Below are 16,960 nucleotides of genomic sequence, written 5' to 3' on the forward strand. Positions count from 1 at the left end.
TTTATACTTTCTTCTTTACAGACCTTTTAAATCTTTCTTTCTTTCTTTTTTTTTTTTGAGACCGAGTCTCGCTCTATCTCCCTGGCTGGAGTGCAGTGGTGCGATCTCGGCTCACTGTAACCTCTGCCTCCTGGGTTCAAGTGATTCTCCTGCTTCAGCCTCCCGAGTAGCTGGGAATACAGGCACCCACCACCACACCTGGCTAATTTTTGTATTTTTAGAAGAGATGGGGTTTTGCCATGTTGGCCAGGCTGGTCTCGAACTCCTGACCTCAGGTGATCTACCCTCCTCGGCCTGTGTCATGGGCCACGGTCACTTATATTTGGCTCAGAATAAATAACAGGGGATCCAACCTTGGGGAGAGCAGGAGAAGGGCTTGATGGTTAGAGGAAAGAGCTGGAACAGAGGTGCTCAGGTAGGAGCCAGCCTGGGCTGATGGAGGGGCAGAACGAAGGGCTGAAGTGGTGTAAATGGAGTTCAGAGAGACAGGAAATGAGGTCTGAGGGGCAGGCAGAGGAGAAGCCAATGAGGACTTTGCAAAATTTGAACTTTAAGCAGGATGGGAAATGACTGAAAGGTTTTTAGTAAGGGATATACCACGTTCATGGACTGGAACACTCTGCTATTGTAAAGCTGTCAGTTCTCCCAAACACAACCTGTAGATTCAGTGCAATCCCAATCCCAAAGTCCTTCTGGAATTTTTGTAGAAATTGACAAGTTAACTCTAAAAAATATATGGAAAGGCCAATAATACCCAAGACAATTATGAAAAAGATGGAAGGATCTACAGTACTAGATGTTAAGATTTATCACAATAGCTCTGGTAACAGATACTGCCGGGCTGGTTCAATGACAGTCACATAGATCAACAGAACTAAATAGAGGCCTGAGAAAAAGACACACACATATGGTATATTTATTCTGTGACAAAAGTGGCACTGCTGAGCACAAGCTTTTCAATACATTTTACTGGATCAACTGGAAGTTTATTCTCATAAAATGAGAATGAAACTAGACCTCACAAGTAGACAAAATGACAATTCCAAGTGGATTATAGGTCTAACTGGGGAAAGTAAAGTCATAAAGCCTCAGTAGCATATGCAAAGATATTCAAGACCTCAGTCTTGAAGATTTACTTCTATATTTTCTTCTAAGAGTTTGTTTTAGCTCTTATGTGTAGGGCTGTGATGTATTCTGAGTTAATTTGTGTGTATGAAGGAAGGAAGGGGTCCAGCTTCATTATTTTGCATGTGGCTGTCCACTTGTTCCAGCATCATTTGTTGGAAAGACTATTCTTTCTCCATTGAATTGGCTTGGTGGGCTTGTTGAAAATCAATTGACTGTGAATGTGAAGGCTGAGAACACTTTATCACGAACTGTTAGCTTCACCTATGTAAAGACATCTTCTCTCTGCTCTGCCTCCTGCCAAAATCTGACATGACTCTTGCTCAAAACAAGCTTTGTTTCCTGAGTTCTGGGGCCTTGTCTCATGTGGAGCAATCATGTCCCATTAACCCCCTCCACATCCACCCTGTGGCATGGCCTTGCCCTTTCCCGGATGCTTTATCATCTGCTTTTTCAATTAAGACTATTTTTAAAACATTTCCCCAGTTCTTAAATATTTTCTGAGTGCTTGATTCTAGATAGCTACATTATATGGAATTCCTGAACCATTCTGACTCACAACACTTCTGATGCCAAATGTGTGGGGGTTATATTTCCTTTTTTAAAAATCCCCACACCAACCAGTTCTCCAACTGTCTGAACACTATCCGGGTATCATGCAATTCCGTTCTGATCCTAACTACCCAGAGTTAGCACAGACCCCACAAGGTGAAGGCTCAGCCCCACAACACTGCTCCCACTTCAGATGCCAGTCGCAGCACCTGACTGCCCATACTTCTGACTGACTGGCTAAAATTGGAGATTCCTACAAACCCCCTCCTCAGGTTAGATAATCTGCTACAAGAATTCACGGGACTCAGGGAGGCACTTTACTCATGATTACTGGTTTATTACAAAGAATGCAACTCAGGAAAAGCCACGTGGAAGAGACACACAGGGCCATGTATGAGGGGCAGCACGGAGCTTCCAGGCTCACCCCAGGAGCCCACCCTTCTGGCACCCCACCCGCTCAGCAGCCCGACAGCTCTCTGAGCCCCATCGTTTGGGGTTTCTATGGCATTCACTTCATTTAGGCATGGTTGATTAAATAATTGGCCACTGGTGATTGAAGTCCTTCCCCAGCCGCTCCCTGGAGGCCCAGCCTGGGGCTGAAAGCTCCAGCCCTCTAATCACATGGTTGCTTCCTCTGGCAACCAGCCCCATCCTGAAGCTATTTAGGGGTTCACCAAGAGTCACCTCATTAGCACACACTCAGTATGGCTGGAAGGCGATTGTGCTCCCTCTCCCCTGTCATTCAGGAGATTCCAAGGATTTCAGACGCTCGGTGTCAGGAACAGGGACAAAGACCAAATGTCCATTTCGTATCATCACAGGGATTCCATGTGTATAGGCATCAAGATTTACGTAACCCACCATTACTAAAAATTTAATTATTTTAATTTGTTCTTGTTTCTACCAACTCGATTAACAATTGCATCCCCAAAACATGATTTTGTGCAGCGCCCTCTGGTAGGCATTGCAGAGAGAGAAGAATGCAAATTAAATAAGAAAAGCCCTCTGCCCTTCAGGAGCTTTCGGTGAAGATCTCTTTTTTAAAAAGCTGCAAGACTGCTGCCCGAAGTGGGACACACAACCTAAATAAGGGCGAGAACCGGCAAGGACCGCCCAGCCACGTGAAACCGCCTCGCAACTCTGGCGAGGTGGGTGCTCGGTGGCGCCACCGTGTGGAAGCTTGGGAAACAGAAAACCTATTCTCCGCGCTCAGGGCCAGAGTTTCATCCTGGGTCTCTGACTGGGGCCAACTGTAACGGAAACAGCCCTGACTGTAAGTCAGAATCCTACAGTCCTCCTTGGCCAGGGAGCCTTCCTGGAGTGGCCTCCACTGCTTTCTCCAGCTTTCCAGTTTTAACCTACAGGGCCCAGCCTCCTCCTGAAATTGGGCGAGACGAAGAATGATCATTGCCAACTTGAAATTTGGTTGAACAGATACATTTCTCAGGGTACGCATGGGTCACTTCCCAACACTGTCTGTGTATGTGGCCTCCGAGAAAGCAACCTCCCTTATCAGGCTAACAGAATTGACAGTAAATCCTCCCAGCAAACCCATTCGACAGGATGGTGGGTGTTAGTCCAAACTGCACCATTTTGTAAGCCCCCTGCCATTTTGCAGACCCTGGTCAGAGTGAAACATTCCATGTGGATTCAGGCCATGAGAAACATCCTGCCTAACCACCTGACCGCAAGGCACAAGAGCATCCTTATCATACCCTGCTGGGCAAAGGCGCAACTGAAGGAACATCCCCATCATATCCTGCGGGGCAAAGGTCCAAGAAACAGCCTATCACATCCCACTGGAAAAAGGTCCAAACCACCTGATCACAGGAACATCTTATCAATATCCTCCCGGCGAGCTAGCCATACTGTCCAGACCCCCACCTAGACCTATAAATTACCCCAGCCTGTAAGCAGCAGGGGGCTCTGGCATTAAGCTTGTCCCCCACCTCCTCAGGTCTTGTGCTGGACATAAAACCTGCATTTCCATAGAGCCACTGACTCTCTCTGTGTCTTTCTTTAACCCTTGCCTTCCCTTCAAAACCTAACAGTGGGACCGCAGGCTCTGGGCTGCAGCTGGGTGTTCTCATCCTCCAGTGTGGATGGCTCACAGCAGAACTGAGTCCTAATAATCTCTTGTGAATGCTGTGGAACTCTCTCTGTCTCTCTGTCCCGCTCCCCCAACTGCTGCAAGAGTCCAGAGATGCAGCTGGCCAACACCACCCAGAAGGACCCCAAACAGAACAGCTGGCTGTCTCGGAACATTCCCGTGGCTCCCTCTGCCCTGTCCCTCTCACCGTGGCTCCTGGAAGTGCTCTATGGCCTATTGAAAGGACGCCCCTACAAAGCTTCCCCTGGTTCCCCCATCTGAAAAGTGATTTCTCCTCTTCCAAATTCTCACACACTTTATCTGAACCTTTCTGAAGACACCTGCCTCACTTGCTAGTTTGGCCAATGTTTATGGAGTTCTCTGCACTGGAGGCTGGGGGCACAATATAAGACATGGCTGGGTGGCAGCAAACATAGCATATGTGTGGCCAGGGCTGCCACTGAGACACGCAGGGACATTGGGATTACGGCTCTGCCTGGAGAAGGCTTCACAGAGAAAGTGACCACTGAACTGCCTGGGGACCTGGGGGCTTCTGGGCTCTGCCCGACTCCACTCTCTTACCACCCAGTGGCTCATTGGAGTTCTCTCCTGGGGCCAGAGCATTGCTCAAAGCACGGTCCACATCCACTCCATCTCCCTGCCACCCTGACACCTGCACACCCAGAACAGAGTCAGCACTCACAGCATAAATGAATGGATAAAATACAGCAAAAAGAACAAATTGCTTTCTGTCCTCTTCCCCCAGCAACTTGAGATCTTCTAGAGACCCAGGAGTATGTTGCTTCTACCTCAGACTGGGGAGAGGCGAGCTCCCCAAAATGATGGAGGAGATGAAGATATCAACCAGCCAAATTCCTGTTCACGACCAGCCTGTTGTGAGCTCTCCTGGGGGATCAGCAGTGGCTGAGAGGTTGGATGTGTGATGGAGTGGGGTGGGTTTATGGAAAGTGTTTGTTCCAGACATGACACAGGGGAAGGGCTCACAGGGTTCAACCTGATCAGCAAGTGCAAAAGATAAGGCCCCTATTAAAGCTAATTTGCTGAGATTTTCATTTTAGCAAAAACAAATGATCAATTTTTTGGATGTCTCAAATATGTTTGAAATTTATGTGTATTCTCTATGGTTGGGCATGAATTTATGAATGTATGTGTGTATAAATAAATTTAAGTGTGTCCTTCAAATAGTTTATATCAGGAATCAGCAAATTATGGTCTTTAAGCCAAATCCAGCTGGCCACCTGTTTCTGGAGGTTAGTGTTTATTGGACACAGCCGTCATCATTCACGGGGCCTTGTGTCTGGGGCTGCTTCTGGGCTGTGGCAGCATCTGCCTGCCCTGCTCTGTTCCATTATTGGTGTTTTGTTATCTGATGACTCTGTGAAGTTCCTGGGCAGACTCTGCCAAAACCTGCCAAGTGATATAAGTTTGTCAGTTTCCATTAATTTCTTTCAGTGTTTGCTTTATATAATTCAAAATTATGTTCTTATGTGTATAAGGATAGGACTATTATTGCTGGGCCTGGTGGCTCACACCTGTAATCCCAGCACTTTGGGAGGCCGAGGTGGGTGGATTACCTGAGGTCAGGACTTCAAGACCATCCTGGCCAACATGATGAAACCCCATCTTTACTAAAAATACAAAAATTAGCTGGATGTGGTGGCGTCCACCTGTAATCCCAGCTACTCTGGAGGCTGAGGCAGGAGAATCGCTTGAACCCAGGAGGAGGAGGCTGCAGTGAGCCAAGATGACACCACTGCACTCTAACCTGGGTAACAAGAGCGAAATTCTGTCTCAAAAAAAAGAAAAAGAAAAAAAAGAATAAGACTACTGCATCTTGGTGACTTGCACACTAATCAATAAGAAATATTCTTCTTTTTCATTTAATCCCTTTTCTTAGAATTCTTTGTTGTCTTGTATTAATATTGTTGTCCCTGATTCCTTTTGTATTGCTTTTCCTCTGTTCCTTTTTTCTAAACAGTGATGATACATAACTCAAAATGAATCATAGACCTACATGCAAAACACAATGTTACAAAACTCCTAGATGGTAGCATAAGAGGAAATTTGATCATCTTGGTTTTGGTGATGACTTTTTAGATGCAACACCAAGGCACAATCCATGAAAGAAAGAATTCATAAGCTGGACTTCTTTAAAATTAAACATTTCTGCCTTGTGAAAGATATTGTCAAGAGAATGAAAAGATAAGCCATAGACTGGGAGAAAATGTTTACAAAAGACATATCAGACTTTGTATGTTATCCAAAACAACAAAGAACTCTTAAAACTCAACGATAAGAACACAAACCAAACAATTAGAAAATGGGCCAAAGACCTTAACAGACATCTCATCAAAGAAGATACAGAAGGTGACAAATAAGCATATCAGAAGATACTCCACATCATATGTCCTCAAGGAAATGCAAATTAAAACAACAATGAGATACCAGTACACACTTATGAGAATGCCCAAAATCTGGAACACTGGACAACAGCAAATGCTGAGGAAGGATGTGGAGCAACAGGAACTCTCATTCACTGATGGCAGGAACACAAAATAGTACAGCCACTTGGGAAGACAGTTTAGTGCTTTCTTAAAAAACTAAACATATTCTTACCATAGGATCCAGAAATCACACTCCTTGGGATTTACCCAAAAGAACTGAAAGCTTATGTCCACACAAAAACCTGCATACACATATATATGAATATATTGCACAGTGGTGAAGTCTGGGCTTTTAATGCAGCCATCCTAAATAGCATGCATTGTACCCACTAAGAAATGTCTCCTCCTTCACCCACCACCTCACCTCCTGCCCTTCACAGTCTCCAGTGTCTATGATTCTACTCTCTACCTCCATCTGTATGCATGATGTAGCTCCCACTTACACATGAGGGTGCACAGTATTTGACTTTCTGAGTAATTTCACTTAAGATAATAGCCTCCAGTTCCATCCATGTTGCCGCAAAAAGCGTGATTTCATTCTTTTTTTATAGCTGAGTAGCATTCCACTGTGTGTGTGTGTGTATCTTTTGCCGTTAAAAGTAATATTGCCATCATATGGGGAACTGGGAGAGGGAGAAACAGGTCCCCCTGGTTACGTAAGAACTGACAGAGAAGGAAGTTGAAGAAAGATGATGGGTGGAGAAAATAGGTCCCACCTAGGAAGACATCACATCAGCTCTATGGAGCCCCAGAGTGCTTAAAGGGCTGGCACTAAATTAACCTGGAACTCTCTTGCACCCTAAAAGGAACATTGCAAGGGGGTAGCAGAAAAAGTCCGTTTCAGTGATTCATCATCTCCCTTTCCTCACCATGCCCCAGGGATTCCCATGCCTTCCGAACCGTCTTGCCCCTACCTGGGTCAGCCTTTCCAGAGCAGGTTAGGGCACATTATAGCCAAGGGCACAACTCCCATCTCCTACACAGGCTGTTTTGCATAGGAGGAGGAAAAACACTGAAGACTTTCTGGGAAGTTAGTGCCATGGGGCAGGAAAGAACTTTTCCCACTCCCTGCCTCCAGGCTCATTCCATGGGGGGGTCACTCCACCACTCAACCTAGATAGTGAGGCCCCTGACCCCAGTCCCCCCACCTAAATCCAGGGCTTCTGTGAGGGGCTGACCAACGGTTAGCAATGAAGTAACCCTGTTTCCCTCCCTGGACTTTGAGTTCCCATAGGGCAGACCCTGATGTGACCCAAGACCTATAGCACAGGGGATAAGGGTAAGGATTTGATTCAGGCTTTTCTGAGTCCATATGATGATTTGTTGTGTTTACTAGCTGAGTAAACTTGGGAACATCTCAACTTCTCCTTTCCTAAAATAGAGATTGCAGCACCTCTTAGGACTATGAGGGTTGAGGAGGATGCAGGAGCAGCAGGTATCTTGATATCTAGACATTAAAATGCTCAGTCAGCGGTGGGGGTCATAGAACAGGCTGTCATAACAAATGTGTGGAAGGATAAGGGGAGGGAACAAACAAGACCATGCTGCCTTCAGGAGTCTGAAACTCCATCCTCTTTGGGTCCAGAGGCCCAGTGCTCTTTTCTCCCATTTTCTGACCTGCTACTACACATGTACCACTGCCTTACCCTCAAACCAAGGTTGAGCCAGAGAAGACTCCAGGTGAGGTCTCTGGGGTGGGGTGGGACCTGGTGACCTGGGACCCTGGCCAGAAATCCTGAGCACAGCCTCCTGGGTGTGTCCCACCCACCTGATGTGGGGCAAGCCTCCAAGAAACAGATGACAGAGGTGGCCCCAGGCCTCCCAGCCCGTGGGAAGAGCCAGGCTGAGCCTTATAAAGGACTGCTCTTTGTCCAAACACACACATCTCACTCATCCTTCTCCTCGTGACACTTCCCAGCTCTGGTAAGTCTCACCTGCCTCTTTGCATTTTCTAGAAGTGCCCAGTGCCCGGCCTGCCATGCTGCCTGCAGGAGGCGAAAGGGCTATGGACAAAGACTCAGAAGCCTGGTTCTAGGCCAGCTCTGCCATTAGCTGGGCTGTGTGACCTTCACTTGACCCCAAAAGCCCACATCTGTACAACCAGGTGGCTGAACCAGACCTGTCCATTGCTCCTTTGGGATCTCCTGAGGCAACTCCTGTGGAAATGTCCCCAGTGGGACCTGAGCACAGGACCCTCCCTGTCTTCTTCCTCCCTGGATTCATCCTCCTGTTGGGGTCCCGGTTGCTAAATCCCCTCCCCAGCTCCCGCTCCACAGAGGGTGGAGGGCTAAAGGTCCCCTCTGAATGCTTTGGAGGCTCTCCAAACCCCCAGGCCTGGGACCCTGACACAGCATAGCCCTGGCCAGATGGCTTGCCCCTATCTGGGTAAGGTATTGAGAAACCAACGCTCCGTCACTCTCTACCACAACCTGCAAATTTTCAGTCACCCTCTGGGCACAGGGCTTGCCCTCTGGCCTTGGCCTCAGATTCAAAAAAGCTTTGGGTGGCTTCTCTTAGTCAGTTGCTGGCATGGAGCTTTCTCCTGCATTGAGAGGTGTTGGGGGTTTATTGTCAGACACCCATATGCGTTAAGCCAAGGTCCTTTCCTTGTTCTTTGGAAAGTGTGGGAAGTGAGAACTGCATTGTCCTATTTTTCAGGCTTGGGGTGCAGGCCAGCCCAGACTGACTACTGGCTGAAATATCTGCTTTGGGAAGTCAGACATTTTTTTTTAAACAGTCAAGCCTTGGTAATTCAGAGGGTGCAGATAATTCCCAAGAGCAGACATGAAGTGACTCCCACCTCACTCCCACCCCATCCAGCAGCTTAAGAACCAGAGGGTTATTTCTGTTGCTTGTAACAGAGGCCGTTCCTGTTTCTCATTCCCAAGGGAATGCAAGAAGGGCCCCCTGTGCTCGGGACAGGACTGTGTTTCCTGCTAACACTCACGTCCACGCTCACATGTGCACCTGGAGCCTGCACACACCGTGTCATGCAGGGCTTGCACTTGAGTCAAGGTGGGGCCCACGGTGTCTGGTTCCTGAAGCAGCCGAGGAGAGTCAGACACCAGATCACCAAGGCCATTGTCCTGCCCCCATGACTGTCACCCCGACTGTGAAGCTGGAGGAGATGGATTTGGTGCTGTTTCAAGAGTGGGGTCTGCCATGTGCTGGCTGAGGCTGGGGTGTCCCAGCTTAGTTCTTCCATGTGTTGCTGGCCCCCGACTCTCCCCGCTTCTCCCTCTCTGAAGCACTGTCCACAGATGGACTTCCGCCATCCACCTGCATCTCCTCTTGGCCCTGGCCAGGATGGGCCGGGTCTCAGACTTGGTCCTACCCTCTCATTTTTGAGCAACTTATCCCATCACATTAAAAAAAAATTGAGTTCGTTCTGCTACACCTTATCTGTGTTTTTACTCTGTCCTCAGCCCTCCTTCCAACACTCCCAAATAGAGACCCTAACTTAAATGAAGGGAAAAAAAATGATTGTCTTTATTTCCTGAAGGCTTTTTGAAAGCAAAGATGAGCAACACTCAAGCTGAGAGGTCCATAATAGGCATGATCGACATGTTTCACAAATACACCAGACGTGATGACAAGATTGACAAGCCAAGCCTGCTGACGATGATGAAGGAGAACTTCCCCAACTTCCTTAGTGCCTGTGTGAGTCGGTGTCTAGCTTCTCAATGTTGGAGGACACATTTTGCTATGTGGCCTTGGACAGATCACCCTCACCCTCTGATTAAAAATTTCCCATTTGCAAATAGGGCTTTATTACTTGGATCATATGTGAATCTAAGGATGGTAGGCGAAAAAGTATGAAAATGGGAAAGAGTTATACAGATATAAAGGAGGTTATTAGATGGTCAGCAAAGTATGCAGCTTGAGGGCAGTGCACAGTCCCCTCCCAGCACTCAGTGACCCTCTCTCTGTGAGATTGAAACTCACATGCTCAGGTCCTGCTTCCCAAAGGCCCCACATCAACATCCCTGAGATTACTGGGAAAGCACTAGAAGTTCCATTGTTAGTAGAAATCAATAGCCCTCTTTGCAATAAACAAGACTCATTAGCAAATCTGAAAAAAACTGTGGGCTACTAGGTACCAAAGGGTCTAGATGACCAAGAGGAGGATACCCAGAAGATGAGTTTGGTGGAAAAGGAGAAGAAACGAGAGGAGGTCAGAGAAAGAAGAGAACAAAGAATGAGGGCCAATTTTGAGGTCCTGGGGTAGAACTAAGGTAGGCAGTGCCCTTAAAGGCTGGGGACAGGAAACAGTGAGGCTGGGGCAGGGGACTGCTCTCCCCAAGGTCACTTAACAGAGCGCCTCGGGACAGGACCTGCCTCCCATCCTGAGGTGTGAGACAAAAAGTCTCCCTAGAGAACTCCAGGGATAACACTCACGTCCTCACCCCAACTTCACCCACTCACCCTGTGCTCTCAGCCCCACCACCATGCCTGTGCAGATCTAGGTACTTGTCTGTATCTCTGCCTCCTCCTCTCCCTCCCAGCCCAAAACTTGTTTGTGATTGAATTTTTCTATTTTGTATGTTTTTCTCTTCACAGGACAAAAAGGGCACAAATTACCTCGCCAATGTCTTTGAGAAAAAGGACAAGAATGAGGATAAGAAGATTGATTTTTCTGAGTTTCTGTCCTTGCTGGGAGACATAGCCACAGACTACCACAAGCAGAGCCATGGAGCGGCGCCATGTTCCGGGGGAAGCCAGTGACCCATCCCCACCAAGGGGCCTCCAGAGACCCCAGGAACAAAAAACTGTCTTCTCCCACCAGACACTTGTCTTATTTCCTTCTTCTCTTTGGTGACCTATGTTGTCAAAACTACCAATTCCAGGTTAACTTTGTTGGAGAACTTCCCCCACCCCCATCCAGTGGGTCACCCAGGAGTAATGTCCCTCCAACAACGTTCCCCCTATGGCCTCCAGCAGAGCTGAGCTGCCTCTCACACAGGTCCTGGTGTCTGCTTCTGCCCCGCTCCCTAAATGCAGCCACCATGGCAGGTTCCAGGTGGAAGTCAGTGGAAAGCTCCTGCCAGATCACAGCAATGCTCCTCCTTGTCAAGGCATGGAAGAGGGTCATTCAGACACATTCAGATACCACACTGAGAAGGAGCTGGCATCTCTCAGTGTGCTCCTGCCCTCCCGCTCCTGCCCCAGCTGTTCTCCAGGGCTTGGGGAAACAGAAACCACTCACATAGGGATTCCTGGATGGCTTCAGGCTCAGGGCCCTTGTGGCTATGAATGGGATGCTCAGCAGTTCCCTGAGGATGAGCTCCCTTGTCCTGTGGCCTGGGCTCCAGGGGCTGTGTCCTCTCTCTGTGCTGTGCACTTGTGTGCATGTGCCTAAGTGGGTGACCCTGTGGAAGTGAGAGGGAGTCATCTTGAAGCTGAGCTGTCCTCGATGGTTTGCTAAATGCCAGGACTGGGTTTCTGGTGATGAATGAATATTCCAGATTTTGAGGAGCTCAAAGTAGTCCAGGGGTCCAAATAAGGAGTCTAGCCGGAATAAGGCAGCACCACGGAAATGCCCTAAGGACTGACACAGAGAGCTCATGCTGACTGTGATGAGAAATTGCAGCACCTCTCTCTGGCAGGTAATGGAGTAGTTTGTTATCGGTAGTCTACTCCAGGCCAGGCAGTGTGCTATGGGCTGAGGATGCAGAAACAAGCAGGGCACAGTGCTGTCCTAGCAGAGCACTGGCGGGTCTCTCCATGCAGGCCACAACACAGGGTCAGTGTTCACCTGGTGTCACTTCCAGGCCATGTTCTGTGCAACTGCTCTTAGTATTCTCCCTAGAGGCTCACATCATCTGTCCCTATCATTCTTACCACCCTGGTCAATCTCCAGCTAACCTCTCAATCAGGCAAACATTCTTCTTAGAGGAATCAGGCAACCATCTCAAAAATTCTCATTCCATTCCCCCAGCAGAAATGTGTAGGATGAGTTATTTGTTCTTGTGAATGACTGTTCCACTCCACACTCACACCTCTATTCACAGACCAGCATCTCCTCTCCTCATCAAGAATCTTCCTTCCTGAATATATTCTGCACCTTGTCAGCCTTCAGGACTGATCTGCAGTTTTCACCTCCAAATCCCAATGTCTGACCATTAGTTTTCTTCTCTCTCCTTCTCTCCCTTTCTCATTCTCATTCCACCTGTTCTTGGAACTCACAGAGGCCTGCAGTCCCTGGGCTTTCGTTTTTTCTTACCAGCCCCCTGCTGCCTTCTCTATGTAGCCTGTCCCCATCATCCACCCCAGAACTGCTCTCTTTCCTCTCTTAGCTCTGTTGCCCACTTTCTTTGGGCCACACCTTCCCTGCAGATCTCCAAACCAGAACCATCTTCCCCAGTTGTCCTCCTCTCTCCTCCATCAGGACTGCTAGTCACTGCTCAGAACCATCATGCCAGGGTCCCAAGTGTGGGTGCCTGACTTCCTCTCTGCGCAGCACTCTCTGAATCCCTCCTGTTCACCCAGCTGCTGTTATTCCAAGAATGCGCAACACCTCCTCCCATCAATATATCTCAGTATTTCGTGCCTCAATACCAGTCTTTCAAATGCTGCCTCTGCTGGATGTCATTTAATAATTCATCTGTCTCATTAAATTACATTTCAAGACAGAGCTTTAATGTCAACTTCTCTTAGACATTTAGATGGTGAACCACTATCCCTTCACCCCAAAGAAATGATCTCTGCCTCATTTGCACGTCCCTCACCCTGAGCGCACTCCTACTGTCGTGGCTACATTACCTGAAATTTCTTTGATGTCTTTCCATCCAGACTTGGAATCATGGAAGGAAAACACTGTTAACTCAGATCTCCTGGTTACCCAGCACATAGCAGTACTGGATCCCAGCTCATAATGAGTACTCTATATAATTTTTTATTATAAAATGCACTTGTGCAAATTCTGGTCAATACCACCTCATGTAAACAGCAGTGGAAAATCTAAAAACTTCAGTTTGGGAGGCAGGTTGTGAAGCTTAGGAGAGATTCTGGAAACCAGAATCTGGAACTAGGCCAAAAAGAATAATGCAAATGACTGAAGAGCTTGACTCAAGTCCTGATCTCCCAAAAGAAGACAGGGTCTCCCTGGGGTGGGGTTGCTGGACCTTCAATCCATCGCTACAGTCCAGAAGGCAACTGGCCACTCCTAATGTGGGCCTGCTCTCCCTTTATTTTTCCAGTTCTTATTTCACCTGATAATATTCCGTCCAATGGCAATGGCACATAAAAATTAGGATGGAGTGTGTGGACAAATACTTCTTCATCTTCTTGTCTAGGATTAGAAATCACCTTCTCAAGGGGGCCTTGTCTAATGTTCCTGAGACTATTTCACACTCTCCATGCTTATGTCAATGCAGGACTCATCACATCTATTTGGATATTCTGTTTGCACACCCATGTCATCCCAGAGAGGTGATCACAGAGCAGGGACACATGTGTGGCATACAGTTCCTAGTTAAGATCCCAAATCCTGAGATATTGCTGATTTGCTGTGGCAGGTCGTCAAGAGAACTGTGTTATTCCAAACTCACCAAGGTGGCTTATAGAACAGAAGCAGATGGATATAAAGAGGAGAGGGGGCCAGGCCATCTCCACAACCACAGCCCAGAGCTCCAATCACCAGATAGAAAATTGATTTGATTTCATCCAATATTCCTTCGAAAGAGTGTCAAGGAATAGGGTGGGGGCAATGTGTCATTCTGCATTGGAAGGAGGACATTTTAGAGCAAGGCCTAAAGGCACAGGTATTAGTGTCATATTGATCAGAATTCAACCTTTGTTCCTAAGCCAAAAGAACAAAGTTGGAGGCATCACACTACCTGACTTCAAACTATACTACAAGGCTACAGTGACCAAAACAGCATGGTACTGGTACCAAAACACAGATATAGACCAATGGAACAGAACAGAGCCCTCAGAAATAATGCCGCATATCTACAACTATCTGATCTTTGACAAACCTGACAAAAACAAGAAATGGGGAAAGGATTCCCTATTTAATAAATGGTGCTGGGAAAACTGGCTAGCCATATGTAGAAAGCTGAAGCTGGATCCCTTCCTTACACCTTATACAAAAATTAATTCAAGATGGATTAAAGACTTAAATGTTAGACCTAAAACCATAAAAACCCTAGAAGGAAACCTAGGCAATACCATTCAGGACATAGGCGTGGGCAAGGACTTCATGTCTAAAACAGCAAAAGCAATGGCAACAAAAGCCAAAATTGACAAATGGGATCTAATTAAACTAAAGAGCTTCTGCACAACAAAAGAAACTACCATCAGACTGACCAGGCAGCCTACAGAATGGGAGAAAATTTTTGCAATCTACTCATCTGACAAAGGGCTAATATCAAGAATCTACAATGAACTCAAACAAATTTACAAGAAAAAAACAAACAACCCCATCAAAAAGTGGGCAAAGGATATGAACAGACACTTCTCAAAAGACGACATTTATGCAGTGAACAGACACATGAAAAAATGCTCATCATCACTGGCCATCAGAGAAATGCAAATCAAAACCACAATGAGATACCATTTCACACCAGTTAGAATGGTGATCATTAAAAAGTCTGGAAACAACAGGTGCTGGAGAGGATGTGGAGAAATAGGAACACTTTTACACTGTTGGTGGGACTGTAAACTAGTTCAACCATTGTGGAAGTCAGTGTGGCGATTCCTCAGGGATCTAGAACTAGAAATACCATTTGTCCCAGCCATCCCATTACTGGGTATATACCCAAAGGATTATAAAACATGCTGCTATAAAGACACATGCACACGTACATTTATTGCAGCACTATTCACAATAGCAAAGACTTGGAACGAATCCAACTGTCCAACAATGATAGACTGGATTGAGAAAATGTGGCACATATACACCATGGAATACTATGCAGACATAAAAAAGGATGAGTTCATGTCCTTTGTAGGGACATGGATGAAGCTGGAAATCATCATTTTCAGCAAACTATCGCAAGGACAAAAAACCAAACACCGCGTGTTCTCACTCATAGATGGGAATTGAACAATGAGAACACATGGACACAGGAAGGGGAACATCACACACTGGGGCCTGTTGTGGGGTGGGGGGAGGGGGGAGGGATAGTATTAGGTGATATACCTAATGTTAAATGACGAGTTAATGGGTGCAGCACACCAACATGGCACATGTATAGATATATAACAAACCTGCACGTTGTGAACAAGTACCCTAAAACTTAAAGCATAAAAAAAAGAAAAATTCAACCTTTGTTCTAACACATACTAGAGCAAGAATTTACTTGATTTAGGGTGATTAGTAGCTACTGTACGTTATATTGGTACTAAAGAGAAAGAATAATTGACAGCTGTATGCCCACACTCACATGACAGCTGATGTGAAAGAGATTCTGGAATTCCAAATGGTCCCAAGAAATTCTGATATTAAAACATTCCAATAATTTTTTTTTTTTCAGACGAAGTCTGACTGTCGCCCAGGCTGTAGTGCAATAGAGCAATTTTGGCTCACGGCAACTTCTGCCTCCCGGGTTCAAGCAATTCTCTTGCCTCAGCCTCCCGAGTAGTTGGGATTACAGATGTGCGCCACCACATCCGACTACTTTTTGAATTTTTTTGTTATTTATTTATTTATTTATTTTTGGAGACGGACTCTTGCTCTCTTGCCCAGGCTGGAGTGCAGTAGCACGATCTTGGCTCACTGCAATCTCCGCCTCCCGGGTTCACGCCATTCTCCTGCCTCAGCCTCCCGAGTAGCTGGGACTACAGGCGTCTGCCACCACGCCTGGCTAATTTTTTTGTATTTTTAGTAGAGACAGAGTTTCACCATGTTGGGCAGGCTGGTCCAGTAACTTGTGTACATTGCATAAATATACCCAGAGTGTTGTGAGCTGTCCGTGGTGCTGAGTTCACTGTGCCGTTACTCCTGCCTCTCGTTGCTTTCTTCTGACTGACATTTATTCAACCTTCTCTGCAGGAATCTCTTATATTCCCCCACATGCAGGTGGTTTTTCAGTAGGCTCCTGAAGAGTGATCTTAACTTTCCAGGAAGAAAAGAGGGCAAAGGGAACAATGTGAAAAGGAGCAGAAAATCATAGAAGACCATGTGTTTGATAAACAACTAGACTGTTTCCACGTTGTCACTATAACCACACCATGACAGCAGACTCGTATATGTCCCCTTATGGATCTGTGAGGTAGTTTCTTTGGTATTCACGCCCAGAAAAGGGGTTGATGCATCATAGAGAATACATATGTCTATATATTTAACTAAGTGTGAGGTAATATTTTATTGTTTTTGTAACTTGTATTTTACAAGAGTTCTGACCAGCACCAGATAAGCTTCAGTGCTCTCCTTTCTTTGGCCTCAATATTACTGGATTAAATAATTACTGCTTTTCACTAGGAGCATCATTTATTTACCATTATTTTCAATTTTATATTAAAACTTAATTTCTAGTGGAGTCTTTGGTTTCTTAGGTTCATTTTTCTATTTAAGTATTTTTCAAATCTTTTATTATTCTTTACCATGTTTCAAACTAAATTAAAGCAGTTTATGTGAACCAACCAGCTTCTTTGGGAATTACATAGAAGAGCATGAGAGCCTTTATTTCATGCAATCCAACAATGTAACTTTAAAGAAATTTACAGTGGAACTCCAACTCATATCCACATTGCTCTATGCACAGTTAGAATTATAACATCTGAG

General features: G+C 46.2%; 1 protein-coding gene across 2 annotated transcripts in view; it reads left to right on the top strand.

Moving 5' to 3' along the window:
* LOC101137046 (protein S100-A7) overlaps nt 1-12,863 on the top strand; it is a 61,796-nt gene extending 48,933 nt beyond the window's left edge. The window contains exons 1-3 of one of the 2 annotated variants that reach the window (XM_004026729.5): nt 8,079-8,154; nt 9,734-9,891; nt 10,792-12,863. In XM_004026729.5, the coding sequence (XP_004026778.1) occupies nt 9,751-9,891; nt 10,792-10,956 (306 nt within the window). In that variant the 5' untranslated portion in view covers nt 8,079-8,154; nt 9,734-9,750 and the 3' untranslated portion in view covers nt 10,957-12,863. Of the gene's footprint in view, nt 1-8,078; nt 8,155-9,733; nt 9,892-10,791 lie in introns of those variants that run through there. The other variant, XM_063695030.1, reaches the window with a different exon arrangement.
* Nucleotides 12,864-16,960: the final 4,097 nt, after the last annotated feature.

Source organism: Gorilla gorilla, chromosome 1 (assembly GCF_029281585.2).
Source record: "Gorilla gorilla gorilla isolate KB3781 chromosome 1, NHGRI_mGorGor1-v2.1_pri, whole genome shotgun sequence".
Classification (NCBI taxonomy): domain Eukaryota; kingdom Metazoa; phylum Chordata; class Mammalia; order Primates; family Hominidae; genus Gorilla; species Gorilla gorilla.